We start from the raw sequence: 22,860 nt of genomic DNA on the forward strand, positions 1-22,860 counted from the left end.
ACGATACCTGCCTCCTCATCCTCCTTGATCTCTCCTCCGCATTTGACACCGTCAAACATGAGAACTTACTCGAACTATTAAACACAAGAATGGGCCTATCTGGAACTGTGCTCAAATGGTTCACGTCCTTTCTGCATAACAGGTCGCAGAAATTCAAGAGCAACAACTTGATGTCCGCGCCAAGACCTGTATCGCTAGGCGTACCACAAGGATCCTCCCTATCCCCAACTTTGTTCAACCTAGTCATGGAACCTCTCACCACCTTGCTGCAAGAATCCAATGTACACTTCCATATGTATGCTGATGACACCCAACTTTATCTCAAACTACAATCACCCAAAGACATCACGCTCTTGAACTCAACGATCAGAAGCACCCAATCTTGGTTGGCCGCTAATCATCTCAAACGCAATGCCCTTAAAACAGAGTTCCTTCTGATCTCACCACCCGCGAAGATCACTACCGCACAAATGTGGCTTAAAGACCTAACAGCACTCCATGTTCAACCCACCATCGTGGACTCAGCAAAATCTTTGGGCATAACACTTGACACCAATCTCAGCATGCAGGAACACATCAACAAAGCAACTAAGGGAGCGAACTACCAAATCAACACCCTTAGGAAACTTAAACCTTTCCTTCCAGCCAAAGACTTCCAAACTGCGGTACAATCACTAGTCATACCTCGAATAGAATACGGCAGCACCGCCCTCTGCGGTCTCCCCCTAGCTACTACGGCACCCATAAGAGCCTCTTTAAACGCCGCAGCGAGACTTATCACTGGATCAAAAAAACACTCATACATTTCCCCTGACTTCAAATCCCTGAACTGGCTGCCGTTTGAAGCCAGAATTCACCTGAAAATCGCTTGTTTGACGCACAAAGCTGTCCACCTGAGCTCACCTAGATACCTCGCGCAGAAGCTGACGATTTCTGGAGGCTCCAGAAACACTAGAGGTACAAACAATCTTTTGCTAAAGCCTAAAAGATTCCGCAAGGAAAAAACCTATAAACGCTCTTTCTCAGGAATGGCTCCCAGGATTTGGAACTCGCTCCCCCCTGAAACCAGGCTCATCACCTCTACTATACTTTTCAAGAAAGAAGTAAAAGCGATCCTCATGGCTAAATACACTTGAACCACTACTGGGGAAAAACTACAAAGACTCGATACTCATCTGTACTACTTGTTCGAACCCTTTGTATTTTTATTTTGACTTTGAAATTGACTTACTTGATTGTTTTATGATATCACTTCAATGTACTTTTAACATGATTGATGTATCTGCGTATACATGCTCCCCTCCTCTGTAAAGCGCTCTGATATCTGCGAAGATCTTGTTCGCGCTATATAAAACTTTCAAAATAAATAAATAAATAAATAAACAGTCAGTACCACAATGAACTTTGATCAAGAAAACACCCCTGAGCCTCTTATATCGTCAATCTGTACACAAATGGTCGAGGCTATCAAAAGTAGAGTTGAACATTTTATTAACAAGGCATCTACATTTGATTCCTTTAGTAGATAGTGTATAACATACATTATCGAGTAAGGGATTCAAATGTAGATGCCTACTGAGGGCTCATGGATAAAGCATGTATATTCCTTGTGAAAGTGAATTAAAGAACCACGAATGGAGCTGAGGGGATATATTTGTATCACCACTTTAATCACTAGCATGTGCTGGGTATATGAAGTTATTGTATCACTCTTTGTAGGTCTCTACCGTTTGTACATCTCTGCTGTTTGCCTGGTTTGTGTGTGGTTCCTGTAGTTCTTCATTGCTTTATTGTAGTTTTTTAATGCAATTGTGTAGTTTTATAGATTATGATGTTGTTGATTTTTTTTAGTAATGATGTTTCAAACCCAACAAAGCATTTAGTTCTTCAGTACTTGCATTTCAAGTTGAATGTGACTTAGTAAGTGTAACATCTGTACGTTGTTCTGGTTCTTGGAGGCAGTATTGAGAGGGAGATGACTCTGTCACATTTTCCACCAGCTCTCCCTCCCCCTCGGAAAACTCGAGCTGAGCTTATGAAAGACATTGATGCAGAGTACTATGGCTACCGAGATGAAGATGATGGCGTTCTGGTGCCTTTGGAGCAGGAGCATGAAAAGAAAGGTATGTGGAGCAGGATCTGCAATATGTTTTACAACACAACATTTCATCTACGTATATGCATAATTTCTTTCATTCTCAACGCTCCTCTCCCCACCACCCATCTCACCCCCCCCACACACACTCTTATCTACCATATCTACCATGGGACAACTTGTAAGGAAGACTGATCTTTAATTGTCTAAGAAGGACCTATATTGGCTTCTTTCTTAGTGGGTAGATATGTGTCTGTGTATAACTATCGACTATAATAGTCAGTATGCATATTCTGGCCTTTACATTATCTCAGTTAGAACGCTTTCAAAGACATTTTCACCTGCTTAATGCTGATGCAAATGTACTTTAGAATTTGTGGGCATTAGAATGCTATAGAATTACAGAGCCATAAGTTGGGTTATTTCATCAGCTTTGCAAAGAGGAGACTAACTACTTTAACTCAGTAAGCAGCCTAACACCCTTGGCCCAATAGGAAAATGTAATTATTTTTCATAATTCATGAAACTTGGGCTAACCCAGTGCTGCAAAAATGAGCGTTGCTTTCACTTGAATTAGTTATACTCATTTTATAGACCTCAGAATGGTGGAAGTCTTAGTTCACCCTGCCGAGAATTAAACCTGTGACCTATGTATTATACACTGATCGCACAAATAGGCCCAACTAAGAGGAAGAGGTGCTTTAAAGAGTACTTGAGGAAGTCTAGGATCAATGGAAGCCAGATTTGGCTGTACAAAGAATATTGAAAGTGATTTCACGAGTGAGGGTAAGGAATTCACTCAGATAGTGGAACAAAGCAATGTAAGAGGGTGGCTAGAAGAACAAAAGTACACACGGCCCAAAAAAGGCCCTGACGACCTTCATTTGTTGTAAGAAAGAAAACGTTTGCAAAGTTTCTCAATTGGATTGATAATAGATGTGTCAGACAAAGTAGGATGACATTATTGATGCTATAAGCTTCAGAGTTGTATTTGGAAGCTTTTTCAATAATGGAGGCATTGTAAGTATAGTGGTAGGCTCTGATCTTTTCTTTTTTTTAATGAATTGTGAGCTGAGTTTAGCAGGTTCTGACTTTTGGGACAAGGATGTTTGTGCCAATCCCATTCAAATGTTTTACAAAAATACACGTAAGCAGCTAGAGCTTGAGGATAACACGGAACCGGTGTAGGGACTCAAATGATCCTTGAGGATATAGGTGGAGCTAGTTGGTATAACTGCTTGACAGCGAAGATGTATATGGCTAGGAATATATTGGTAAATAGCGGGGAGGGGAAGTCCTGGGCAGCTAATTTTGACCTGGGTTCAGAACTACTCCAAGTGAGGCAGAATACAAGATAGGAGGATTTCAAGATGTATGGGAAAGGGCCATGAAAGCGGTCAGTCCAAGCCAAAGGAAGGGGATTGGAAGGGTAAACATTCTCAAAGTGAGCGAGACCTAAAGTGGATCCGGTATCAAGCAAACAATTCTAATGATGATTGGTTGGCCAGCTATCACGAACATAAGTGGAAGAATGTTGCCACTGTGGATACAATCAGCCTCATCTAATTTCGAGCAATAAAAGATAAAGCCATATTTGCTACAAAAAGGCCACTTTTTATCCAAATACACAAAAGTAGCAAACTGTTGTTTCCGATGTATTCAGTTGAATATCCGACACTAAAATCCATTTGAAGGGGGCGTGGCCAAGATGGCGGGCTGAGAGGACGCTCTTGCGTGAGCTCCCGAGCCCCTGGAAAACCTGCACCTTTTTACACCGCTGATCTCCCCCGGATCGAGCGGAAAACGCACCCAGTGCTCCCCGTGGTGGTGTGGAGCATCCCGCAGCCCTCAGTATCCTTGTTGCGGCGGCGGAGCCGCTTGGGAACCGGCCCGCTTCGAGGGCCGCCAGAGGAACCGCCGGAAGGACCGGGGACCCCTCGATCGTGGGGCCTCGGTAACCCAACGAGGGAGGCCAGTAGCACGGAGTAGACCAACGGCTTACGGGCGCCCCGACACTGCGACCCCGCTGTGGCCTGAAACGACCTTCCTTAGCGGAGCGGAGCCGTATTAGCGGAGAGTGTGGAGGCGGAGCCGACAGAAAGCAGCTACGCAAGCCCGGGGATCAGGCAGGCCGCGAGGCCGGCGCCACATGGCCCGGCCCTGAGCCCCGCCCTTAGCCACTGCCGGGCGCTGCCAGCCCCTCCGGCACCCACGGTCGCCTTCGCGGCCCACGAGACCTAACCCCTCTCCGGTCCCAACTGCTGAACGACTCACACGACCAGCCTCCAGCCATGTGATAATCGAGTGGACCAGTGGGGAAGGACTGCTGCGATCTACTGGAGCGGGACTGGCCGGAATCGCCGGATGTGATGTTCGGGGACGATCACTGGAAGGACTGTCCAGTGGTGCCCTCTTGTACCGGCAGACCTTGACTTCAACCTTGGGCGGAGCGGAACAGTGCATACATAGCCTGGGAGACGAGACTACGCCACTCCGGCGCTGGTTCCCCAGGCTGTAGCGGACGGCCATCTTGGACGGGAACGGAGCGATTGCATCGGCCTCTTGGAGCATGCCTCGCTCACGGCGTTTGGAGGCGCCTCATTGGGATTGGGTCCTCATAGGCGCGAGCAGTGTGGATTGCCACCTACTGCTGCATTGCTGCCCGGGTCTGTATTGCCCCCTCGCCACAGCACGTGGGCTTTGGTGATCCCCCCCCTCCCGATGTCGAATGCCAGGGGGCGAAGAAGGGTGACCGGACCTTGCCGGACATGCTGGGAAGAGGCGCCCCGAGGCAAGACAGGAACCAACCAGCTCCGAGCCCCCCGACTAGTTCTCGGGGCGCAGAAGGCGGGGAACCCCCGGTGACTAGATCATTCCTGGAGTCACTGTTCAGCTCTTTGAGGGAGGACTTTCAAGCCCTGAAGCAAGAGGTGGCCGGGGAGGTCCGGGAAGTCCGGAGAGAGGTGGACTCCCTGGGAGAGCGAGTGAACACGGTGGAGGCGGCTGGCCACTCTAGGGATGAGGAAATCACTCACTTGCAGCAGGAGGTCCTGCGGCTGAGGGACCAGCAGATTGACCTACAGGCCCATGCCGAAGACCTTGAAAACAGGTCCAGACGTAACAACGTAAGGGTCCGAGGTGTTCCATCCAGCGAGGAGGGTGAGGACGCGGCCGCCTACTTAGGAGCCCTGTTCCGTGAAATTCTGGGAGAATCGGAAGACTTCCCAATCCGGATCGACAGAGCACATAGAGTTGGCCGGCCTCGCAGGGCCTCAGCGCCTCCTCCGGACATTTTAGCTTTCTTGCCGGATTTCCCCCTGAAGGAGCGGATTCTTCGTGAGGCCCGACGACAACAGCCCTTACGCTTCAGAGATCACCCGGTGGCTCTCTACCAGGACCTGTCCGCAATAACACTGCAGAAACGGAAGGCCTTTAAAATTGCTACGGACTTCTTGAGGGAACATGGCACACAGTACTCGTGGGGGCACCCCTTCCGCCTCATTTTTCGCTGGAATGGAACTCTACACCAGCTCCGGTCCCTCCAGGATGTCTGCGGAGTGCTGGGAATCACTGCATCGGACACGGACACCCCGGCGCCTCGACGCAGACGGAGCACGCGAGATGGCTGGCAGCTAGTCGGGGAACGGCGATCCTCGCCGCCCGCGAGAACCGACTCGCCTACAATCCGGGCAGAAATGTCCAGCGCCATACAGGAGGCTTCCAGGACTACGGCGAATGGGGATGTGGCCTTGACGGCCTGAACATGCTCCGGGGGGAGTCTGCAGTAGCCTATCTTCATCGCAGGTGCGGGGGTTCCGGGGGTGGGGAGTGGCGGGGGTGCTGGAGGTGGTGGCTGGACGTCCACTTGAACAACTTTCCACGGCCTTGTCCGTTGAGGACCAGACTGGGACAATGAAGTACTCTGCATGGTTTGGGGAGAGGGGGGTGGGCAGGGGAGTTGAATGGGTGAGTTTGGGGTTGGGGGCGTTCACTGGGCAGCGGGGGAGAGGGGGGTGCGTGGGGTTCCAGGGAGGGGGTCCTCACAGTTGGGGGTTTGGGGGCTCGGGGACTGTACTGTGCTATGAGGTGGTTTACTATCACTGTGTGCTGTGGTCGCACGCTGATGCCCTTGAGTTTGGTCTGGCGGACCGTGCCCGCCTTGACGAGCGATGCTGGTATTCCCCCCACTGATGGCCCTTAAGATTATTACCCTGAATGTGAAGGGGCTGAATAACCCGGTTAAACGGAAGGCTGTACTGTCCCTCCTGGAAGACTCACAGGCAGACATCTGTCTTCTACAGGAGACTCATCTTCTAGCTAAAGACTGTCACAGGCTACGGACCCCAAAGTTCCCCACGCAGTTGTTCTCCTCCTGCGCTTCCAAAACAGCAGGTGTAGCACTCATGAAATTTAGGAGGTTCAAAGGGGAGGTAATGCAAAAGGTAGCGGAACAAAAGGGGAGGCTTCTGCGTATAGAGTCAGGGTGGGGGGTCTAGTGTTAACTGTAGGCTCCATATATAGCCCCAATGATCATCAGGATCAGTTTCTGCACAGGGCACTGGAGGACGTGACATCCACTCCTGACAGACACATCGTGATTGGGGGGGACTTGAATATGGTATTTGATGCGTCCCTGGACAGGTTGGTGCAAAGGCGCCTACAATCGGGAGAGCTCTCGGGCTCGGTTTGTTCCCGTTTGGAGGATCTTGATATGCACGACATGTGGCGCCGCCTCCACCCCGCGACCCGCGCCTATTCCTACTATTCACACGCCCACAAATCCTATGCAAGATTGGACCATCTCCTGGTGACGGGCCCGATGTACGAGCTGGCCTCGGCCGCCGACATAGGGGTCCTGTCTCTCTCAGATCATGCCCCGGTGGAGGGCACTTTCCGGCTACCTCCGGTGTCTTCCTCGCGAGGGGTCTGGCGTCTCAGGGACACTTTGCTGCACAAACAATCCGTGGTGAGACATATCCGCGAGTCCATAGAGGAATATCAGCGTAATAATGACAATGATGACACCACCCGCGCGACGCAATGGGCCGCCTTGAAGGTAGTGCTCCGCGGCGAGTTTATTGCTATCTCCTCAGCGGAGAATAAAGACCGACAGCTTAAAAAGGACAAACTTACACGCCAGGTGAGGGAGCTGGAACAGGTGCATCAACGGACGGGAGCCCCTCGAGTCTGGAGGCAACTTAAGGCTGCCAGAAAGCTCCTGTCCGCGCTTGACATGGACAGAGCGGAGTACGCTGTACTTCGCCTGAAGCACAAATACTACACTGGCGGAGACAGGTGTGGCCGTCTTCTTGCGCATAAACTCCATGTACAACACCAGCAACATCGGGTGAAAGAACTGGCGGCCCCCACTGGGGGGACAGTCACGGAGGATGGCCAGATTGCGGACGTTTTCCGTGGTTACTACGCTGATCTCTTCGCCGGTGTTCCTCCCTTAGCGCGAGCCGAGACTGACTATTTGGAGTCGGTGTCGCTCCCGTCCCTCACGCCGGACCAGGCCCAATATCTTGAGCGGGAGATCCGGATTGAAGAGATGGTTACGGCTATCTCCCGGCTCAAACACGGGAAAGCCCCAAGGCCCGACGGTTTTATCCCTCTCTTTATAAGATTTTCTGCCAGGACCTTGCACCACTGTTGACGCGCCTGTTTAATTTGTTCTCTGAACCGGGCGCTATCCCTCCGGAGTTCCTTCAGGCAACGGTGTCGGTGATCCCTAAACCGGGCAAGGACCGGACTGAATGCGGGTCCTACCGGCCGATTTCACTTTTGAATTCAGACCTGAAGATCTTCACCAGTATTCTAGCGGCACGTCTGGCACTCCACCTCCCGGGTATGGTTGACCCGGATCAGGCCGGGTTTGTCCCGGGCCGGCAGACTGTCGATAATACTAAAAGAGGGTATTCACCTGTTACAACGCATTTTTTACTCCGCACTACCACTACAACGCAGGCATTACAACGCATACCGTTACAACGCATTGCGCTGGGGGGCGCTCTAGGATAAGAGGTAAGTTTAATTTACTATCCAACACCTTCCCTAGGGTCCACGGGGACTGGAGTTAGAATAGTAAATTATACTTACCACTATCCAGCACCCCAAAGCGCTATGCATTGTAGCGGTATGCGTTGTAAATACCGCGTTGTAATGGTACGCGGAGTAAAAGTATGCGTTGTAACGACATACATCCCTAAAAGAGTGACCCACATACTGGAGAAGGCCTCACGGATACCCGGGGAACGCATGCTCCTTTCCATTGACGCGGAGAAGGCGTTCGATAGAGTGCATTGGCCTTACTTGGAGAAGGTATTGAGTAAATTTGGCATAGGAGAGAGGTTTAGGCACCTGGTATTCAATTGCTACCGATTCCCGTCCGCGGTGGTGAGGGTGAACGGTTGCAGCTCCCGGCAATTTGCGATCGAGAGGGGCACCAGACAGGGGTGCCCACTGTCGCCACTGCTTTTCGCTCTTTACATGGAGCCGTTCGCACAAAGAGTTCGCCAGAACCCCAATGTCACAGGCGTCCGCATGGGGGAGTTCCACCACACCCTTAGTCTTTACGCGGACGACGTGATATTGACGCTTGACGACCCTAGGAGGTTGTTGCCTGCTTGTATTGAAGAGCTGGAAACCTTTGCGACGGTAGCGGGCTTCAAGGTAAAACTTGGGAAATCGGCGGCCCTCGACATCTCGCTGTCCGGCGCCACCAGTGCTGACTTACAGAGGCTTTTCCAGCTGAGCTGGTCTAAAGACCAAGTACCCTATTTGGGGATTCTCCTAGCACCCTCTCTTCCTGCTATGGTCGCGGCCAACTATACGGCCTTAAGTAAGAAGATCAAGGAGGAACTGGCCATTTGGGATAAGGGCACGCTGTCGTTGCTGGGCAGGGTTGCCGCAATGAAAATGACCCTTCTACGGCAAGTCCTGTATCTCTTTCGGGCACTCCCGTTGCAACCCCCCCAAGGGATGGCTCGGACAGACTCAGTCTGATATAACACGCTTTGTGTGGCAGGGCCGCAAACCTAGGCTCAAGAGAGCCATAGCCACGCTAGCGCCCGAGTCTGGTGGCCTTGGTTTACCGGACTTGCACAAGTATTTCCAAGCTGCTCAACTGCGCTACCTAGTAGAGTGGAGCCGGTGGGAATCAGATAAACACTGGTTGTTTCAGGACAAGGCGGTGGCGGGCAGGACGTTGCAGGAAGTGCCCTTCCTGCGGAGGGCCCACAGCCCCCCCAACCTATATGCGTCCTTCATCACGCGGGTCCCGCTCCGAATCTGGGACTCTGTGTCCACCAAACACAACCTAACCACCTTTCCTTCTCCTTTTACACCAATAATCGGAAACCCGGACTTTAGCCCGGGTATGGAACCGGGAGCCTTTGAGCTCTGGCGGGCGGCCCGTTGCTCCGCCCTATTCCACATGTATGGCCCGGAGAGTGCCGTCTCCTTCCAGGATCTATGAGGGGACTTCGGTCTGCCCGAGACGGAGCGCATGAGATACATGCAGGCGCGCCACTGGGCGCTCCAGCCGCAGGTGCGAGCCTCGGCGGACCGGAAACTCACGGCATATGAGCGTTGGTTGGTGACTCGCTCCTCGGACGCCAAGCTTATCTCTGACCTTTATAAATTGTTGCAACCTCCCCCATTTCACATCTACAATCCCGGGAGAGAACGTTGGGAGCGGGAGCTGGGGCGCTCGCTGAGCCACACTGACTGGGACCACATCTCCTACCGGGCACGACACTCTGCTTACCACACTGGGCTTACCGAGACTTTCACAAAAATTTCCACTTACTGGTATCGCACCCCCGAGAAACTTCACGAAATGAACCACTCAATACCTAAGACCTGCTGGCGAGACTGCGGACAGACTGGCACACTCACTCATATACTATGGGAATGTCCCCTACTGACTCCTTACTGGGGGGAGGTGCTGAACGAGGTTGACCAATGCTTTGAGATTGAATTACCCCGCTTTCCTGCCTATGTTCTACTTGGCTTGCCAAACGGTTTGTGTACCCACTAAGATCTAAGAAGGGTAGGCAGATAGCGATCGCCCTGGGGTCGGCAATACAGAATATACTCATTCACTGGCGCACTACCACGCCTCCTACTGTTGTTGGTTGGCTACATAGACTGTGGCATGTCTTAGGCATGGAAAAGATGTCCCTGGTGGTAGCGGGGGAGGTGGACACATTCGAGGAGCTGTGGTCACCATTTCACACACTGTTAAGGTCAGAATTCAAAGAAATTACTTGCCCTAGATATCTCGGATTGCTACGGCTGACGCCTCCGCCAGACCCACCCATCTGAGTTGCTCGAGTAGTTAGCTAGAGGGAGGGACGGATGACTACGCTGCCATAGTGAAAAGAAGGAAGTTTGATAGCACAGTACAGGGGGTGGGGGGGGGGGGATCGGGGGGGTTGGGAGGGGGCAGTTCGTTGGGGGGGTTTTTGTTTTTCTTTCTCCCTTTGGTTTGTCCCCGTCCACAGGTGCACTAACCATGCGACTCTGGAACAGGATGTGCCCATCGCACTGCACGAACGGAATTCATGCCTATGTTGAACTGTATACACTATTTCGCGGGGGGCACCTGTGGTTACTTGTTTGTAATGTTGTCCTTTTTCTTTCAATGCTGCAATAAAATACTTTAAACCTAAAATCCATTTGAAACTACAAACCTCGGTGATTGAAAAATTACCATATTCTAGAAACACATTCAGTGGAAAAATAAAGTTGCCTCTGAAACACCTACAAGATCCATCAACAGCTTCTATACTACATCCCTATAGGCTCTGAGAAAACCACTGTTGCCCAATTACAGACTCCACTCAACAATCTGAGCTCCGACCCACTGGATTTTGCCTCTTTCCTCTCCGCATTCCTTCTCCTTCGCACCATTGCCCCCGAATGCACCAAACTCCCATATCATGGCAATTAAACTGCCTTCCTTGAAAGTCTGGAAATGAAACCTTTTAGAGCGTGTTCCAGTCTTCAGCACTAAAGACGACAAGATTTCCTCTGTCTCCTCTCAAAAGATAAGCAAGTATTACATTCTGTTTTGCATTTTTTTTGGCTGTTCTCAATAGTTTAAACTGTTCTTGTCACTTTCCAGCTTCTTTCAGGGCTTGTGTGACATTTTAATAAATGTTCACCTCTGAACATCCGCCTCTGCTCTCTCTGCATCTCAGTCAACTTCTGAACTCTTCACAGAACATAAATAGCAGCAACCTACTCAATTGTTCTATTATCACTTCTGTGATTACTCACTATTCAGTAACTGTAACTAAGCAAAAATGATAACCAGTCCCTATAAAATCGCCTACATGTACGGATCTCAACAAAGTTGTTGCAGAGGCTAAATATTGTAGAAAAGTAGGATCTGCTTTATGGTTACCCCCACTTCTTGCATGGTGATATGCTGTTTCTGACTAGTCTGATTGGGATCCTGCTAATCGGGACCCCAGGCTCTGTGCTTTCTCCCCTAAATTGGCATGGTAAGTACTTCAATACACCCCAGATTTGCTACTGGTGTTCCCTTATAGATCCCTAGTATATGGTGCCAAGCCACACCAGAGGTCTCCCGTGTTATTCAGAAATCAGTTCTCCTTACCTAAAGCGCCGGGACACTCTTTTTGAGTAACCGTTGCGCTATACAAAAGAATAAATAACATAACATAACATAACATGGGCTGACTACAGGCCTGCCATTGCAGCCTGTGTAAGCTGGTGCTAGCACCACTTACAACAGATATAAGTTTGCTTATATCTGAGGTCCCTGCACTTAAAACCTATAAGTTACCCCAAAGGCAGGTCTTTCAATCCTAAAGGCAGGGTGCTCGGTTGCAAGTGTGAGGGTTTCCTTGCATGAGCGGACACCCCTACAACCTTCTAAGTCCATTTTTCCGCGTTGTGAGTGCATCAGCCATTACGACATATAGAGTGGCCATGCGTCATTAAGCGATGACCATCTCTAAACCGGCTGTAATGGACCCTGTCATGTTTGGTATCAAACATTTTGAAATCATACCACACACCGTAAATGTTGTGGGAGGCATGATTCCATGCACTGTAAAGCTCCTCCAGGAGGCACCCAGTGCTCCCGGTACCAGTCTTCCAGAACCGGACAGCAGGTTAGGGCTGCTGCCGATTAGAGACATGTTTCTGCCCTCCTGCTGCTGAGCCAAGCTCGAGCAGGGGAAGGCAGAGCAATAGATATCCTGTCACAGAGATGTGTGACCACCTCCCAGACAGGGTTTAGTGTATTAGGGCAGGGTTGGGACATTTGCGAGTGCCACTGAGACTGCTTGAAGGGCACATTTGGTGCCCTCCTTGCATACTCCAGTTCAAACCAGTTCAAGGACCTATTGGCTCCTGCTTTGGCCCGAAACTGGACAAAGGACATGGGAGTATCCCCCCACTGTCCGACCCGTCCTCTGGGTGGGAATCCTAAATCGTCCAAAACCTTTCCTTAGGGTACTTACGGGCTTACCTGTGGGTGGGTCTCTAGATTCATCCTGGGACAACTTCATCTTCGACTGTCTGAGCACTTTGTGCTTCGCTGGACTCAGCTCTGGCACCAAGACTGCAACTGGGAAGACTCCTGTTGCTCCTGGTCTCGTTGTCCTGCTCGTCTACAGCAACGTCTGTACCTGTGCTCCATACAGAATCCTTCCAAGGCCTGTGGACCTCCAAGACACCTGAAGGAATCTCCCTTGAAGTGAAGGAGTCACTTCCCTGCATCTCCAGGCACCCCAACAAAGCTGACCGATCTGCTGCTCCTGGGCTCCCACAGACTCCAAAAGGCTCAACAACACAGGTAGTGGTCCTACAACTCCCTCGAGGTCTGTACTGTCTTATCATCAATTTTGAGGCCAGTATCCCTCATCGGAACCGCCAGAACTGAACTCCTGTGCACCGTGTCGACATGCCGTTGTCAAGGCTTGTTGGCTCTCTTCCTCAAAGGTCTTCAGGCTCGAAGAAGTTCCAACCTCAAGCATCTCCTGCAGCCAAGATCTTCGCCTGCACCACATCCCTTGCACCGTGAGCCTTCATCCTTTGGTGAGCTGCTCAAAGTCCTCTTGCGACTCTTGTGCCTCTGGCCTGAGGGTCTTCTTCGACTTCAGTGGACTCCCCTGCTTGCTCGGGCCTGCTCCGACTTACCTGTGCGTGGTGAGTCGCTTGGACCTTGCTGGTCCATAACCTTTATTTGCTTTGCAGTTGCCAAGGCTTGTTAGTTCTCCTGGTGGACACCGACCCCTCAACTCTTGATATCTGACGTGGATCAGCTTGTGAACGGCTCCTGGTCTTCCATAGTGTTGGCTGGTCCACACAGCTGCAGCTCCAAGGTCAACGTCAACTCTCCTGCATCACCCGACATCTGTGGGCATTCGTCTTCCGTGCATCCTTGTCACTCCTGAGTGGCATAGACTCTCTCCCCTCTGTTTGCAGGTACTTCACATATTGGATCCACCTTTGGGTTCCATCGGACACTTTCACCTTCTTCTCCAGCGGCATCTTCCTGAAGTCCTCCATTGAGTTTGACTGCGGTTTCCGATGCCACTTCGCACCTATGCACCCGGCTTCCCTGGTGTAGGTATCCTGTTTCCTAGGGTATCCACGGGTGAGGTGGCTCTCCAACCGTCTATCTCCTAGGGGGTTTCTTCAGGGTCCACTGGTAAGGTTCCTTCTTTAAACTTGCAACCTTGACGTACCCATGGACTTGAATTGAGCATGCGGTTGTGTTCCCACTCTGCACACAGCCTCCGTGGGGTTCCTGGGTACTTACCTCGGGTGGTTCCTTAGGTCCGCAGCACTACTACGTCTTCTGGGTACAGTTCTGACTTGAGCCGTGGTTCACATACCCCTATTTTAGTATATGGTTTGGTCTCCCCCCTGGAGACCATTGTATATTTGTGCTACTTACCTGTTTTGTTTGCAAAGTATTATGTGCATTGTGTTATATCTCCAGGTACGAGATATTGTCATGTGTTAGTGAGTGTCTTATGATAAATACCTATTTTTATAAATACACTCTGTGGTTCTTTTTCACTTAACCTATACCAGTAAGATTAACAAGCTGCTTTACACTCCTTCCGGACTAAGCCTGAAAGCTGCTGTCCACAGCTACCACTTACAGAGCTTTCTAAGGTTGTCTAAGACCACTAAAATCACCTTAAGGGTTGTCTGGGTTAGTGCAGGGTGCTACACTTTCTTAAGTGAGCACCATATGCTAAGCCAGCCTTGTACAAATATAACTATGGTCCTATCTATAAAATGACCACCAATCTTTTATGTGTGTAAGTCTTCAAATCATAGGTTCACTAATCATGTTGTCTTAAATACATTCATTGATCGCATCACTGACCTAGGCATCTCAGTACTCTAAGGATAAGTCAACATGAAGGGTGATCGAGAGAAAGTAAAGTATGAAAGTGCAGGCGGCTAGATCTTTAGGAATTTCTTAAATCTAGTAGACATTTTTCTGTGGTTATCCAGTTTTGGAAATTGCTGGAGGTTTGAGCTCCAACTAACGATAAAGATATCCCCAATTTCCATGATTTTCTTGCTGGGCGTTCATAGGAGAGTGCTAGATTGGCCAAGTTAGTTTCAGCTGAACTTAAGAGCTACGAAGTTTTGATGCAAAATATGGTGAACTATGGTCATGCCTTTAAAGAGTACTCTTTTGTGGACTGGAAGCCACTAAGGAGACTGAAGAATTGGAGGAATATGTTGTCTTCTTGAGAGACTGTGCAAAAGGAGTATGTATAGCTGGTGTCGCAGTATTCCAGAAGAAGCAAGTTTTACAGTTTTCATAATGCAAGCATGAGTGGATGAAAGCTTTAATGAGTGGCATGTGTAGATTGTGGACAATGAAGGGTAAAATTACCTTCAGGAGTTTCAACTGGGAAAATAATATACTTATTTTATTAGAGACTTTAACATCCGATATAAGACTTAAATTAATATTGCTGCCCAGATTATGAACATATTTAGCAAGGTGGGGATTGGCCCATCACTGCTGGCCAGAAGGTGTAATTCCAGGTAACGGGCACTTTGGATGGAAGTGGGACTTCCATTTTTGCAGGGTTTAATTCCTGAAAATTATCTACGGTCCAGCATCTGCAAGCTAGAGTCTGTCAGGTTTTTTTGTTCTGGGCAGTCTTTGCCTCGTAAAATTAACCCCTTCCATGCAGCCGCGATTCCCCTGGTGTGCTGTAAACAACATGAACAGGGGCGGGCCGTAACGAACCCCAGCCGTCATCAGCACACGAGCACCGTAGTGCATGACGGCTGGGGTTCTTCATCAGCATGGAAGGGGTTAAGAAGGCTGGAAATCAACTAGCTGTCAGCTTAATTTTTAAAAGTAGGCTTCTGTTGTGTGTAAGATGTGAGTTAGGGGTCGATATACGTAGAAAGTAAGAAAGGAGATAACATTGAACCATGTTGCACGTCGGAGGTCCAGTCAAATTTGAGTCCCCTCGACTCAAATATGACTGGACATCTGGATTAAACCCAGAGTAAGCATATTCCATTGGATTCAGGCACCCAAGCCCTCATTCATTACGCCACAGTTTCCTGTCCAAAAGCACATTCGGTAGCCTTCGTTTTCACCCACACATGTGCATATAAGAACTACCCATAATACCTAGCCAGCAAAACACTCCTCTGCATCTCTGGTTATTTGCTTCGCTCTCTTGACTTAACCCTGTTTCATGTTGCGAATTCGCCTCAGTTCGGAAAGAGACACTCACTCCTCGTCGATTATGGAAAGTACTGCTTATCACCATTCACCCAGAGACCAGCACCACGCCTCGAGGAAGAAACACGAACGTGCCTTTCATGAATACTGCGTCCTCTCGATGGTAATCAGGAAGCACTTTGAGGCAGGTCCTTTTGCAAGGTCTCGGTATAGGGTATACATTCAGTCTTTTTAGTCTACTTTTCCTCTACCTGCTGTTAGGGCCAGTTTTAATGTGATGTTTTGCTTCATGTAATCCCAGCACCTCACGCCTAGACCGGTTTCATTTTGAGCACTGCAAGGCTAGTTTTTCTCATAGATCTAATAAATTACGCAAATGTGACAGTCATTTTCTAGGTTTTTTTTTTACCGGTTTGGCTGCATGTTTCCCGTGTACATACATCTAGCAGCCACAGCGACCTACTATTGCATCGGGAAACCTGCATTTGCAACAGGCCAAGCGTTACAGCGCATGCGAGTTCTGCGGTAGTTGTTGTTACCCATGCTGTGTTTGACTAGAGCTCAGTGTGGTTCTGTTATCTTCCTACAGAGAAACCATTACATTTCCCTAAAGCTAGAGCTTTGATGGGGGGTGTATCTAATCTAAAGCAAACCTTCTCACCTTGCTCCGTCCGAAAATGTAACACCTGCGCCACCTGTCGTGAAGCTAGAGCGAAGAAGCTAGTGAGATAAACACTATTGTACCTTTACCTAAAAGCGAGTGACTTTGTGAGCACCATATGGATCGGTCTGCTGAGGCGGCAGGCTTATCTGCAATGTCCCTGAGAGAGAATAGAGCTTGGTTGTTGTCAGGTGGCTGCCCCCTCCCCTCCTCCCTCCTCCCTTCCTATCTAAACGGACTTCTCTGGTCTTGAGATACGGCTACGGCAGGCAGCAGCTGCGCAGCGTGCAGCTGGACGGGGGTAGCACGCGCCGTGCGCCCTTTCAATCGTATCTTCTCCACAGTAAGTTATTTATTAGCTGAGGTGATAATCTAAGTATTGTGATAGGTAGCCAGGAGTTGTTCAAATGGTAAAATAGATGGGCCAGTTTGTTGCGAGCGTTGCATGAACTATTTACTGTAACAGTGCACAGCGTAGAGTAACACAGCTCATTACACAACACACCATAACACAACACTACAGGAAACAGAATACTGGATAACTCAGTACAGCTGATCACCTCAAAGCACAATCTACTCCGCTTTATTAAACTTGAAATATGGGGCTGTGTATGAGGCACTATAAATATATGTGTTTCTATAATGCAGGGTTGTGATGGGAAAATGCTTAGATCGGCAGTTTTCCTCTACCAAACTTTTAGTACAAATATTAACTTCAGTAACAGTAGGTGAATGGCAGTCGGTTACTGTTATGGTGGTGAAAGTGCAAAGGAGTTCCCTAACTGTGTTTAAACGTAAGCAGGTGCTATGTTAAGGTATGGCAGGGGGATCTGCTGATCAGGCTGCAAAATAAGCTTTGGAAACATGGAGTGGAGTTTTCCATGTGTGCTAAATCCACTTATGTGAATCGAGGCATAAAAAGCGGTACCAGCTTTTGCAGAGAAGAAAGATACAGCTTTGTTTGCCCTTAAGAAGATTAAAAAAAGAAAAGATAAAACTCGTTATCAAGACAGTGCACCTGAAATGATACACTCAAATAAAATACATATATGCATTATGCGCCATGTTTTTAAACAGGAACACGTAGGGGGCTGAAAAATAAATCGAGCTTGCTCTTGAACGAGTTTCTAAACCATTGCCCCAACATGTGGGTATGAGTAGGCCGGGAATAGGTCTCTATATTGGCGTATTAGTTAATGAACTCAAACACATGATAACATTCAGCGGAAAAGAAGGCCTGTGTCAAATTGGTTGTCAAGACAACTTTAAGACGCCTGTTCCTTGACAGGGGAATTTGGACAATGAAACTGAATTTAAAGACGCAAAACATTAGTGCTTAGTGACTTAGATGGCCAAAAACAATAATTGCTAAATGCAAGTTCCCAATTTTTATTTACGAATCCGGATTCAAACTGGTCTAATGTCTTATTTGTAAAGTGCACTTGTGAATGCGGATAGCAGCCAGCATGGTGGAATTGTTCCAAGTTCAGAAACAGCGTTGCTGTCAATCCAAGGATGGAGGTGCACTGTCAATTGCATTCAGAAGTTACACATAATGGCTTGTGGGTGTTGTGTGATAGTTTTGCATGCAATTTTGTACTTTGGAAATACATGCCAATTTACTCTTGTAAGTATCTTTCTAAAGTGGGAGAAGGAAGGGATCACCGCCATTAAACATCCAGTATAACGTGAGAGCTGAGCCTGAGCCCCCACCCCCTTTCTCTGCACTTTTTGCTGCGGAGGAGGAGATGATGGGGGGGGGGGGGGGGGGGAGGATGGGTGGTTTGTCACAAACACAACAGAAGGTCGTGGAGAGATGAGGCACCTTCCTGAGTGCATCCCTCTGGTGCCCGCACTAGCGGGATTTCAAATGCTTTGTGCAAGGACGGCCGGGAGCCGACCTACGCACATGAGCACTGGTGCTTCGGACGGCCCGGCCGTCTGACGGACCAAAGGGTTAAAGAAATGCAGACCTGAATGTGCGTGTTAGACCTGTCATCCTTAAGGTGGTCTTCCCCGCAACCCTTTTGCCTGCTTATCTCCACTTTTTGCTGCATCTTTTTCTTGGCCTTAGCACTTTACTACTGCTGAGCAGTGAAATAATCCATGTGCTTCTCTCCTAAATATGGTGACATTGGTGCATACTCCTATTTAGTTTACTTATAAGTCCCTTTTAAAGTGATTTGCCATATACCTAGGGCCTGTAATCTGAATGCTACTAGTGGGCCTGCAACACTAATTGTGCCACCCACACAAGAAGCCTTTCAATCCTGTCTCAGGCTTGCTATTGCAAGGCCTGTGTGTGCAGTTTACTGCCACTTGGACTTGACATTTAAAACCACTTAGCAAGCCTTAAACTCCCCTTTTATTAAACATAAGTCACCCGTTAGGTAGGCCCTAAGGACAAGGGTGCTATGTGACTAAAAGGTAGGACATGCTCTTTTACGTTTTACATGTCCGGTAGTGACAACCAACTAAATTCATTTTTTCACTACTGCAATGCCGTCTCCTCTCATAGGCCAGCATTGGGAATTGCTTAAAAAAGCTTTCCGCAGTCATTCCTGATTAGAAAGAAGTAGCTGCAACATGTTTCATGTCTTTGGAATGGTAATGATAATTCCTCTCTACTGGTGAATCTGGATTTAATGTTACTGTTTTAGAGATGGCACTTTTAGAAAGTGCAGAAAGAACAGATGATGGACAGAATGCAGAGCAAATCAAACATTCACCCTCCAGTCAGAGATTTGGGTTTAAATCCATAGTTTTTTTCGGCATGCTACAACACTCCAGTTTAGACCCTGCCATATGCAAATCAGTCTGGTGTCTGCTCCCCATGGGAACAGTCCAACCCCGTCTGCCTGGCCAGGTCTTCCCTGGACCAGAAACAAGCATCCTGGGACCATTTTCGGGGTATCACTCCTCATCAGCCAGGCTACCTTGAATCTGGTGGTGTAGCGAGTACAAGACCTACGTCTGGGCATACCCTTCCCACTAAGGGTGACAAATGCAAAAAGAACAGATGATGGACATTATGCTGAACAAATCAAATTTTCACCCCAGTCACAGATCTGGGTTAACTACATATTTTTTTCCTTCCACGCCCTTCCAGTTTTGCTTTTGTTGCCCTAAGCGGGAAGGGCATGCCCAGACGTGGGTCCAGTGCTCACTGTGCCACTTGATTCAAGATAGCTGGGGGAGATACCCCGAAAGCAGCCCCAGGATTCTTGTTTCCGGTTCAGGGAGGACCTGGCCTGGCAGTTCCGCCAGGACTGCTCCCATGAGGAGCAGAGTCAACACTGAGTTGCATATGTGTGGGTCCAAACAAATTGAATCCACATTTAGGTTTCAATGCGTTTTTATTAGGTCTTTATGTCACAAGAAAAAAGAAAAACATTTCTAGCACAACTTTGACCCCTTCCCACCCCAGCAACTCGCTTCCCAGGACCACCTCTGCATTCAGGAAATTATTCTTAAATCTTTTTAATTTACAAATGTTTTATTAAGGTTTTTCAACAATGAAGTACAAGTTTGCAGAACAGCATGAGGCAGTACCTACTTTAGGTGACGTACATTGAGTTGAAAAGTAAGCATTGACTACTACATGGCTGTATCAAGTTAGATAAAAGTTTGAGTTCTGGTTCCAAGGGAGATGTTATAAAAGCAAGTCACCTCGGCGAGTCTCCCAGTAACAAGCATGAGCTCTGCTTTAAAAAAGAAACGAGAGACCGAGAGGGTTGGAAATAGAAAGATGGGAGGAGCGGACAGAAGCAGTGGGAGGGTGAGGACAGAAGGAGTATAGGGGACAGAAATGAAGCACAGAGAGGCGAAGGGAGTGGTGATAGGAAGGGAGCCCAGTTAGCTCATGGTAATATTAATGAAAGAGCTAAGTCCCTGGGGTTGAGAGGCGAACCATCCCGGGGTTGGGTGGAGGGGCCGTGCAGGGGATATGTCATTGTGTTTGTGCTGCATAGTTGAGATTCATGGCGGTTTTAGTTTCTGTGGGTATATACCAAAGATGAATCACAGTTGGAGGCCTGATGATTGTGTTTTCTGTTGAGAATGATGTTGTCTGAGCTTCGAAGGAAAGATACCTCAGCCCACCAGGTGTAGTAAGGAATGGCATTGTCATTCTTCCTGTCGCAAAGTATTGTTTTGGCACCTAGTGTGAGTAGTAAGTGTAGTAAAAGGAGTTCTATGCAGTTTATTGAAAGTGGAGGAGTAACAATCCAAGGGCCCAATGTTATAAGTGCAGGGTTTAGGTTAATGTTGCAATGAAAAGTAGTATTAATGGTCTCTTAGATTCCTCCCCAAAAAGGGCGCAGAAGCTTGCAAGCAAAAATCATGTGATCTAGATCTCCAGTAGCATCTAAATAATTCCATCATTTATCTGATTCTGTCAGGCCTGAGAGTTGTTCAGAGGTCCTGAATAATCTTTGTATTTACCAATATTTGCATTGTGCAGTGATGGGTAAAATTTAACCTTTGTGACATATTTCCAGATGAAAGTCCAGCTGTGGTCAGTAGGAGCCTCAATGGCTAATTGGAGGCAAGATACCGCCCATTTGTCCTGAATGTGAGGTTTTAGGATCATCTCTTTGTAGAAGTTTGTGTATTTTTGAGGCTTGGTGGTTTTGAGGAAATATTAGTTTTCAGTGTGTCTACAATGCTTGGGATCCGGGTTCAAGAAGACTTCATTTCTCTTAATGGGCACTCTAAGTTTGAGGAAGTTGTAGAACTCCCTGCTGAATTTATGCGGTATTGGCGCTGAGGAGAAAGGGTTGTGTCTGTTATGAGAGCTTTTATTTTCAGAATGTTGTGGTGCATCATGTCTGCCGGTCTAGTGGCATGCCGTTAATTTTGATTAGGGGGTTGTGCCATTATGAAGCATATGAGGAGGTCCTTATTTTAACTGTACTTTCATTATTTGACACTGACGAAAGAAGGTGAATGCTGAAAGATTATGCTGCCAGATTCTGCTAAAAACCTGATGCGTGACTGATTGCAAGTGACGCCGCTTGTACTGCATTTTTAAATCACTCTGTTCATTGATCTCCGTCCGAGCATTGTTGAATACCGAACACACGTTCGAGTGCCACACTATTTTATCCCACTGCGCCGAATTGATTTTAAGGAACTGCACCGTGTGATTGAAATTGTGTAATCCACCTTCGAAATAGCTTTATAAAATACCTGTGTCCCCTGTAGCCCCGGTCCTCCGCAAGCGCTAGGCTTGTTTGTGGGGAGGGCGCAGGGCGGTACCTGCATCCGGCCTCCTGGCGGGAGCAGGCACTGATTGGGCCAACTGACTTGGAGAGGCGGAGCTGACCAATAGCCCGTCCTCTACAAAAGCCCTTGAACTGCCACTAACCTTTCTGTTGACACTGACGAAAGAAGGTGAATGCTGAAAGATTATGCTGCCAGATTCTGCTAAAAACCTGATGCGTGACTGATTGCAAGTGACGCCGCTTGTACTGCATTTTTAAATCACTCTGTTCATTGATCTCCGTCCGAGCATTGCTGAATACCGAACACACGTTCGAGTGCCACACTATTTTATCCCACTGCGCCGAATTGATTTTAAGGAACTGCACCGTGTGATTGAAATTGTGTAACCCACCTTCGAAATAGCTTTATAAAATACCTGTGTCCCCTGTAGCCCCGGTCCTCCGCAAGCGCTAGGCTTGTTTGTGGGGAGGGCGCAGGGCGGTACCTGCATCCGGCCTCCTGGCGGGAGCAGGCACTGATTGGGCCAACTGACTTGGAGAGGCGGAGCTGACCAATAGCCCGTCCTCTACATAAATCAGTCTCACCAGATGACGCGCAGCGAATACGCGCAGCAACCGCGCCAAATACCGCGCCAAAGACTAGCCTAAGACATGCCCGTCTGGGCCCGTCCGGGACAGGACGGGGCATGGGGCAGAAAATCTTCCTCCACAGACAAGTTCCCAGGTATGAACGCCTCGCAACTAAAAGCTTTACGTCCCGCCCCACACCATGATTGCATTGTACTCTCACTACTGGGCGAAACATTCTGCCCAAATTGTCAAGTGCAACTTACCAATATCCAACCTTACCCGGACCCAGTAAGACATACCCAAACCCCATCCAAACGCCCCAAACGCTCGAGCTGCAACTACTCCTTTTTCTCTGTTAATTGCAGATCCTTACCTCAGCACAAGCTAGATATTTTCACCCTTCTAATGGAAGAAGCACCCAGTGCTCTCTTCCTCACGGAAACTTGGCTACATGACAGCTCCGGCCCAGATGTAGCAACTGCTCTCCCTGCTAACTATGCCATAGCAAGAAAAGACCGACAAGGTCAAGTGGGTGGGTGTATCGCGATCATATACTGCAAAGATTTCATCTGCAACATGCTCCCAGTAAACA

The 22,860-nt window shown here is 48.5% G+C and overlaps 1 protein-coding gene across 1 annotated transcript in view; it reads left to right on the forward strand.

The window, feature by feature from the left end:
- The window catches only part of ISY1 (ISY1 spliceosome associated protein), a 199,733-nt gene that overhangs the window by 107,639 nt on the left and 69,234 nt on the right, over window positions 1–22,860 (forward strand). Inside the window, exon 8 of the mRNA XM_086938980.1 lies at window positions 2,001–2,123. Within this exon, the coding sequence (XP_086795106.1) occupies window positions 2,001–2,123 (123 nt within the window). The remainder of the gene's footprint in view (window positions 1–2,000; window positions 2,124–22,860) is intronic.

This window comes from Lissotriton vulgaris, chromosome 9, assembly GCF_964263255.1.
Source record: "Lissotriton vulgaris chromosome 9, aLisVul1.2, whole genome shotgun sequence".
Classification (NCBI taxonomy): domain Eukaryota; kingdom Metazoa; phylum Chordata; class Amphibia; order Caudata; family Salamandridae; genus Lissotriton; species Lissotriton vulgaris.